Source organism: Austrofundulus limnaeus, unplaced genomic scaffold (genome assembly GCF_001266775.1).
Source record: "Austrofundulus limnaeus strain Quisiro unplaced genomic scaffold, Austrofundulus_limnaeus-1.0 Scaffold40, whole genome shotgun sequence".
Classification (NCBI taxonomy): domain Eukaryota; kingdom Metazoa; phylum Chordata; class Actinopteri; order Cyprinodontiformes; family Rivulidae; genus Austrofundulus; species Austrofundulus limnaeus.
In genome coordinates this window covers 517939-526868 of record NW_013952442.1, presented here as the reverse complement: position 1 = coordinate 526868, position 8930 = coordinate 517939, and the positions used below count along the sequence as shown (strand labels likewise).

At 38.6% G+C, this 8930-nt stretch overlaps 1 protein-coding gene across 4 annotated transcripts in view; it reads right to left on the bottom strand.

The window, feature by feature from the left end:
• LOC106516689 (neuronal calcium sensor 1) overlaps window positions 1–8930 on the bottom strand; it is a 17259-nt gene that overhangs the window by 5601 nt on the left and 2728 nt on the right. For 3 of the 4 annotated variants that reach the window (XM_014007165.1, XM_014007167.1, XM_014007166.1), the window contains exons 4-6: window positions 5945–5969; window positions 1373–1511; window positions 742–783 (exon numbers count right to left, since the gene is read on the bottom strand). In XM_014007165.1, the coding sequence (XP_013862619.1) occupies window positions 742–783; window positions 1373–1511; window positions 5945–5969 (206 nt within the window). The remainder of the gene's footprint in view (window positions 1–741; window positions 784–1372; window positions 1512–5944; window positions 5970–8930) is intronic. The other variant, XM_014007169.1, reaches the window with a different exon arrangement.

Below are 8930 nucleotides of genomic sequence, written 5' to 3'. Positions count from 1 at the left end.
CCAAAATTGTAGTGGTTTGGGTGGGGGTTTTTTTTTTTTTTTTTTTTTTTTTTGTTTGGGGGTGGGGGGTTGACCTGATGGATAGCCCTTCATCAGAGCTAAACAACAAAAGAAATCTGAAGCTTCCATGTTGAACAGTTTTTGAGTTACAAGCATTTTTGCATGTCCAGACACCCCCATTTTGAAAGGAGCCCCCTCCTCAAATATGGGGTCTATTGTAAAACCTATAGTCCTGCTAAATTTCATGTTGATTGATGCAGCCGTTTTTGTGCTACGGTTGACCAAAATTCATTGAAAAAAATAAATAAATAAACAGTACGAAAACAATTTGACTCCCGCTTACACTTTGCGTGCGGGGGGTCATAATAATCACGTGCAGCTAAGGGGGAATTAACTCACACAAATATTCAATCATAGGTTGGCCTTGTTAAAACCTGCTTTGTCATCAAGTCCTTAAATTCGGGATGTGTCTCTTCACAAAAAAATATAAAAAAAAAAAACACAAAAAACACCCAACAACAACAAATAATTTAAAATAAAATGATAAAATTAACCACAAACATATTACACAATGTGAAAAAAGTTGTTTTTAAGAAAAGTTAGCTGAATACTGTAATGTCATTTTATTGAACAGAAGCTATAAATAATATTAGACTTTATGAAAAATGAATAAAGTAGCAAACAGAGATATCTGCAATGTTGAAATACTCAATACTAGGATGTTAAAAAAGATGAATTTACAGAGATGATTTTGTCGTCAGTGTTCTTCATCTTTATAAATTCCTAAAATCACAAAGTAAAAAAGAGAACATTATACAGAAACACAATTTTACCTCTACTGATGATAATGGTGATTTTAAAATATGCATTGACATTGTTGATAATGTTCATTTATTCTGCTTCTTTTTACAATTTTTGATCCAGTTATATAAAACGGTACTCGCTATCCTATTTCAGGACTAATTCATTAACAAAATAACTGATAGAAATACTGTTGCTTTTAATTTTATGTATGTATACTGTAATGGTATTAACACCAAAGCTACATTTTGTCTGAGAACTTTATTCTTTGAAAACTGTTGACAAACAGCTTTCATTACAAGTGAGTGTGAAAAAAAATGCTCACAAATCAAACACTACAACATCTTAACAGGAAAAAAAGTGAAGGGAGATTCATGGAATAACAAATGTGAGTTGAAACAAATCAGATTTGTGCTGATTCATTCCAGCTTTTTATTCAACTCAAGTCGTGGACAAGGAGAAATCGTAGCCTGATCTGAGAACAAATGAGCTTTTAGCTCAGTCTGTGCCTTTCAGCAGAACTTTCAACTGCTTGTGGTGAGTTTGAAGCAACAAAAATTTGATTACGAACCTTATTTTCATCGAATACATTAAAGACGAATGAAGCAAACTTGGTAGGATCTCCGAAAGGAAAGAACTGTTTGTATATCTTTTGGAAGCCCACAGCATCTAGCTGCCCACTTGGACAATCTTTAATGAAGCCTTTGTACCTGAAAAATAAAACACAATTAAAGATTTTTCAGAATGTTTTAAACAATCTAAGTAGAATTCAGAATCAAGGCAGGGTCAGACAAAAATGACAAGACACTAGAAAGTCACCTCCTTGCCTCTACTGTGGCATTAAGGGTGTGTGCCTCAAGGAAAGCGCTAAATCAAAAGGTAAAGTGCAAAACTATTAGTCTCATTTACAGATAAGAAGAAGGCCTTAATCCAATAGCAAGCCAAAGGTGGTTAACTCTAATCAAATTCCTCCCTGCTTCTCTTTTGATAAAACTTGCAGCTGATAGATAAGTCTGAGTTTCCTCTCGCCCCTGGAAAAGACATATCTAGAGAGCATCCCCACATCTCTAGCCTAAATATAGAAGCATCTCATAGACTATTTGAAGTGCAGTCACTCAAAGGTAGGCAGTTTCCTGGAATGTCTTTGTAACAGAAACAGTCGACACAAAACAGGTCAAGGACCGAGGTTGACAGGTTTAGTCTCAACAATATTAAATGATGAACAGTGAAAAGAGAAAATAGCAGGGAAATGACAAAAAGACTGTGCAAAAATGATGCAACGGGGAGCTGTGCAAATACGTCTCAGATTCTGGTCAGGCTTTTTGAAGCAGAAAAAAGCAGAGTGATAATTAAGGCAAAAAAAAGGAGAGCTCTGATAAAGAATGGTGGCCAGTGCTGAGGTTCTTCATGTACACTCCTCTCCACTCCTCCTTAATTCTTCTTTACTTTTAATCTGACTGCAGATAATGAAGCCAGCTTCATAAAGGCTAAGAGATGGGAAGCTGCTTTGAGCAGCAGCTTGGAAAAAAAAAAAGTCCAACACGAAGAGACGACAGCCGAACTATGCAACTCTCACATCTGAATTATAAGGAGATATGCAGGAAATTGAAAGCTCAGCTCACTATAATGCAAAGTAAAACCTATTTGGTATTCAAAGTGCAGAAGACACAATTCATGTCATAATCCAAAGTCAGCCCTCTTCAGCTGAATTCTTTAGTCATTTTTTTGATATGACTATAAAAAATTTGAATCTTGCACCAATAATAAAGACTGAATGCCATGTTCTTGGTGTACGTGTGTTTGGACAAAGAACTGTTAGTACACACATTATGTGATCACCATAAAAAGCTTGAAAATTCAATTTTTTTATGTAAGGGCAAGGAACACATCTATTACATATGTAATAAAAGAGCATCAAATAAATGATAAAATGAACAAAACTAACTTAACACAGCTATGTTACGCTTCTTTTTTAAATGGAAAAAATATATATAAATTTATATTTGGCTCTCTAAAACTGGCAACTCATTTAACACTGATCACAGAACTTAAGTGATGTTCTTTAATATATTCAGAAATTCAATGTTTTACCATCAACTCCTACAACAAACAAAAAGACGCTTTTCTGGTGAATGTTGTCTGTTTCCTTTCATAGCTTCATTACAGTCTCAAGCTGCTACAATACATACATCATCACACGTTGAAAAAAATGTGTTTTTCACCATGAATAAACTAATGACAGAACTGAGGAAATAAATCTCAGCATCGCATGATAATTATAATGGTAAATATAAAGTTATGTGACTGGTAATTATAAAGTTCACAACTCAACATGGCTAGAGAAGATTGGATGCACTTTGAGCTGTCTAAAAAAATCTTAAATGTTTTATTTGGAACTGTAGACGGTGCAGCTGTGAAATCTGGATACAGTTGAGTGCAAGACTTTATGCAACGTGTAAAGTTGAATCATTTTTGAAAAAATACACTGTTAGCCCATCAGGTCACAGTTTGATGCTTGAGAACAAATCTCTAATGTGTGCACCTAAATGATTTCCATTAAATGACCATAATAATAAATGTTTATGGTAAAATAAGTATACTAATACAAGTATTTAAATCTGACTTGGTGTCATTGTGTGCCCTCTTGTGGACCTTATTGTCAAACATACAAGCTCAGAGCTTTAGGTTTTTGTAGAATTTATGAATTATTTTGTGAAAAAACATTGACATCTAGTTACAGACAGCAGGTTTTTTATTTAAAGAAAGAAAGCATACAGGAGGCATGAATGAAAACAATAATCACTGACAGAATTACATAATTAAAATATGTCAGCTAGTGCTGCCCTATTTCTAACACAATTGTTCTAACGAGCAAAAAATTAGAAGAAATGCTAAATCTCTCAAGTACTCCTTTATGTCTTGCACTCAAACTGCCTGAAGTTGTCCTTCTCTTGAAATCTTAAGAGCACCTGAATGAATAACTCTAAACACACAAATGTGCAATCTTTTCAAAAACTACTCAAGTGGTTTAGCGCTGAACTTACGTTGACAGAGTCACAAGATTTGCTTTAAATAAGAATTAAATCAAGATGTGCCTATATTTACCCAGCTCACATATAAGTACAGATTTTTAAGCCCTAATGAAAAACTAATGAACTAATGAAAAATAAATGTATACCTGTGCAGACAACATTTGAGTTTGTCAAATATTTATTAAACTGGCCTATTATTGCTGTCTAAAACCTAGTTTGTATACTGAACTACTTACTGGTATAGAGATGTAACTGATCCGTCAACAGTAACACAATGTTTTAAAAGGCACACAATGAAAAGCCTAGCATGAATAACTGCTGACATTGTTGGGATTCTGTCCACATTTCACAGTGCAGTTACATAAAGAGTTTACACTCAATCACTGGTACAGTGGGTACAGTAAGCGCTGCTCCACACTGTAAACAGATTTGCAGTGTCATATTTTCAGATTCACAAACAGAGCCAGCCTCTTTTGCCAGGAACACATCATGTACAGCAGATCTTTGTGGTGACACTAGTGTCAGGACACACACAGTCTGATTGTGCTGGTACTAATGTAACATGCAGTATCAGACCACACTGGCGATCTGGCATGATGATAAAGTATTCATTACTGGCACCGGCGGCAGCTTGTCGTTGGCATCTACCAATGGTGGCTCGTTAAAGAGCGGCACAGGATGTTTCTTTTGCTCTTGCCTCTCTGGCAGGAACATCACTGAGCCGTGGGATTTTGTTATTGATTTCAGGTAGGCCTCAGGCATACTAATGACGTTCCCTTAGAGGAGAATTAAAAAGAGGAACAAACTTAACGCACAAACACAGGCATTTATCTAACCCTGCTAATTCTTTTGTGTCTGTGCCTGTGCTCTAATTACACGCCATCTGGCATTTCCCCTGGTGAAATTCCCTCTCATCCCTCACACTCGTTCGTGTTGATTGCTGCTGATCTTCAAGTGAGGACTCGTGCAAAAAAAAAATCCTGTGAAAGACAGTAAGGGTGCTGGTGAGCCTAGCAGGCTGCACAGCCGGCGGGGTGGAGGTTCAAAAGGGCTGTAGGGGGAGGGAGTTATTCGGTCCAAGTGCACTCAAGCAGCCCCCAGACTGGCCAGCTCAAAGACTCTCCAATGTAAGGGTTTCCTCTCATGCTGCAGCCACTGCTGCTGTGTGGCTTCTCCCCTCCGTGAAAAATCTTAATGGCAGATACGAAGAGCAACTACCGCTCGAGTCGAAGCTCTTTCCATGCATGCAGAATTTGACCGCTGTAATCCAAATCCAAAGCAGGAGAACTGAAGTGTGAACACAGAAACATGATGACTTCCTTACTAAGGTCTCTCCTCTGACATACACCCCCCCCCCCACCAGCATCGAGCCAAAAAGAAAAGCAATGACTAAACTCATACTTGACTCATCTTTGTAATGAAGGTTCATTGTTACTTATCCATCTGTGAGCAGTTTTGAACTAACGCACAACAAAGAGCGTTAGATTATTCTTGTCTGATTTGAGTTTACTTTTCACATTTCTAGCCAAAAAAATCTATATTTACTTTGTGAATAAACTGTAAATACTGACTTGGAAAGAACAAAGGCTCAGCCTCAGCGTGACGACACTGGTGCAGGCCACGCTGACTAACAGGTACAAAATCTGACAGGAAGGATTACTAATCTGCAACCCTGTGGAGGCTCTGTGGCCATGCAGACATGAAAGCCTCACAGTGAGGCACCCCCGTCATTCCTCGCTTATCAGACATCCATGTTGCAAACGAGTAAAAAGGTTGCGGAGGAATGCATCATGGAAATGTTTATATCAGTATTATCAGCCTTAAGAGTCATTTAGCCTGTGCAAAGCTTCAAAGTTGTTCTATTTTCAGATATCATCTGTCTTCAGAGACGTGTGAGGGAGATAGTTTCAAATCAGCAATGAAACCAACTGTAAAAACACTTTCCATGGATTAAAAAAAAACAACGGGGAAAAAAAAACTCTCTAAGGTGGTTTTTGTAAGTGGATCATGTTGCAAACCTCTGATTCAAGTTATGACAGCAGCTCTGATTTATTGCTAACTTCACATCAGGACAGGAAACATTCTCATTAAAAGTAAATATACACACTCACCACTGCTGCACCTCTTTCTCTGTGACTGCAAGAGAAAACAAAAGAGTGATGTTAGCTTAAAGACAATTTGAATGTCCTAGAAAAAGTAGCCTAGCAGTTAATCATCTTGTCCTAATCCTTTCCAACAAATATCCCCCAAAACAAAAGAAAAAAATGAAAAATTAAGAGTAAACATGCATTTATTAGAAGGCAGACATTTTTCATTTGAGAAGTAACTGATGCTACCAGACAAAATAAATAAATAAACAAAGAATCGTTCCTTCTGGCTAGGACAGTGGTAGATAGGTAAGAGGGAGTGAACCCCAGGGTGTCCCCACAACACAAGCAAGGCAGAGAGAATTAAGAACAGTCAGACATGAGAAAGAACAGTTCAGGCTGCAGGATGTATCATTAGCCTGCAATCTGTTTGAATCTAATCAACCCATCCCACAAGGTTTCCTCCGGACTTGTTACTTTCTCTAAACTAAACAAAGTAATTTTCAGACTTTAGTCCCTGAGGTTTTATAATGAAAATGAATTCTGAAAATCAATAACTTTAGTTTAGCCGGGCAGTCCTCTGCCTGAAGTCTTATTGTTGTTGCTGCAGCTGAGATCTCAGAATAGATCTTGTCTACCAGCACTTCCACTGGGCCTAGGGCAAAGCAAGAGGCTTTGCAGCACAACAAAGAGCGTTAGTTAGTTAAACACTAATTTCATCCACTGTAATGTTTAACCTTGAGCCACTCAGAGTCATGGTTACTAAGTCAAACAAAAAAAAAGGGTAAACCACAACTGAGCAAGGAAACCTCTCACTTACCACAAATGAAATCCTTCAAATGAGAAACAACCAAAGACATTGAAGACGTTGCTGCTACATTTACACACCAGGATCGATCCAGTGACTGCTGCAGTGCCACAGCACAATCCTACAGAAGTTATTGATAAGGACGGCAGGTCAAGCAGCCTCTTGCATGCACATGTCTCAGCTCAGTTTGTTCTGCTCGGCTTTTCAAAAATCCCACATTTGACCACTTCCAGGGCAATAAATGCCAGGTCAGTCTCATGACTGTCAGCTAAACTAGGCGACCATTAAATTGGCCTAAAAAGTCAATGCTGACAAAAACCGAGGCAATTTACCATGACTTAAATTTAATAAGAAAAAGAAGTCTCTTATGTAACTCAGTGAGAGGCAATGAGTACTAATGTAATCGCCCAAATGCAGAAGAGAGCTGGGTCCACTTGGCTGGTCGGGCCCTGCAGAGTCTGCCAGAACACATCCCGATTGTTACCCTGTCACTGTGAGTGCAATCATCGTCTCTTTGGGAGCTTACAAAATTCTTGGGCATGTACAAGGGTCTGCCCTACATCTCTCCGAGGTTTTACCAGCACTGCTTGCTCGGTCCTTGTGATGTCAGGGCAGTCATTCAGGAAAGCATTTCTGGGTGAGGCTCTTTAAAAAGGCACTAAAACCTCTCCCAGTGTTGTATTTTTCTACTAAAAACATAAAAGCAGTGGCTTCTAGCCTCATCTTGTGTATGGCCTGATACTGTCTTTAGCTGGAAGGCGTATTGCAAAAATAAAATTAAAATAATGGTTTATTCATAGGCTCACAACAACAAAGCAGAAAAACACATCTTCTTTGCAAGTACACGTTTGAAATGAAAAGCCTTATTTTTAGCCTCACCTCCTTGGCTCTATTGACACACGGGGCATTATTTGCTTTTGAATAATGTGCCGCTTCTCTTAACACAAAAATAAAAAAAGACATAAGCACAGAGAAATTTAAGCCCCCAATCTGTCAAGAGCTAAAAAGAAAGCACTGACTAAAATGGCAGACACGGCTTCTCGTGGGAGGGCAAGAGAAAGATGCAATAAGATGAAAGAAGGCAGAAATGATAGAGTCTGAATTCAAGTAACAAGGGAACAGGAGAGAGGGATCACACTGGGAGAGAAAGCTCGGTACCCCCTCTCAGCGATGCTAACCAGATAAGATCCTAATTATACTATTCCATTCCCTGCTCAAAGAGGGCAATTAAGGGGTGAAGCCATTGGAGAGAGGCAGGGTGAAAGGGTAAGAGAGAGAAAGAGGACAGAAGCAGGCAGTCCAGCCCAGCATGACGCCTAATCTTCCTCCACAGCAATTTCCTGCTACACCAGCTCTCCAAGCTTCTGCTGAGGAGAGAACCAACCACACAAACAACACTGTCATTAAGCAGCCAATGGATGTCAGCGCCCACCCACACCTGCACACTGTACTGCTCAAATAATAATCAAGGCGCTGCACTCCAGAAATAACACACACATGATTAAAATAGACTTCAAGGCAGATGCTGCCAGAGGCAACTATAATTGTAATCTTTGCGCAGTTTTGTTAAAAACTGTTACGATTTTTCTTTGTTCAATGGCAAAAGTCAACAAGTAATAATAACTAATAAAATATGTTTATAATCTCAAGGTCCACCATACATAAATACAATTTATAAATTTGCCACGTATGAAATGCCAGAAATTTATTTACACGTAATAAATGGAGCATCAGAAACCACTCGAATGAGAGTAATTCTGCAGAAGGTCAATGCAATTCAAATTCAAAAATACTTTATTGATCCCAGAGGGAAATTAGGTAACCAAACCATACACAACTGCCTTTCTCAAAGAGCTGATGCTAACTCAGCCTCTCCGTGTTCACAAATCCCCTCAGCAGGACTTAAAGATACTTATTACAACTTTTTGCCTGATCTTAAAGGGGCAATATCATGTAAAATCAACTTTTTTTGAGTTTTATATCATGTTATAATGTTATACTCTCATACAAAACAAGCCCAAAGCCTTGCTTTGACTCATTCATGCATGTCTGAGAAATCCTGCAGCGTTTTTAGGCAGCCATGCAGAGGAGCAAAACGACAGGTGGGGACCAGAAACACCCCTGGGACATGTCTTTAAGCCAAACTTCCTCAAGCAGAGAGCCCCCCCCCCCCCCCACACACACACACACACCACACACCCC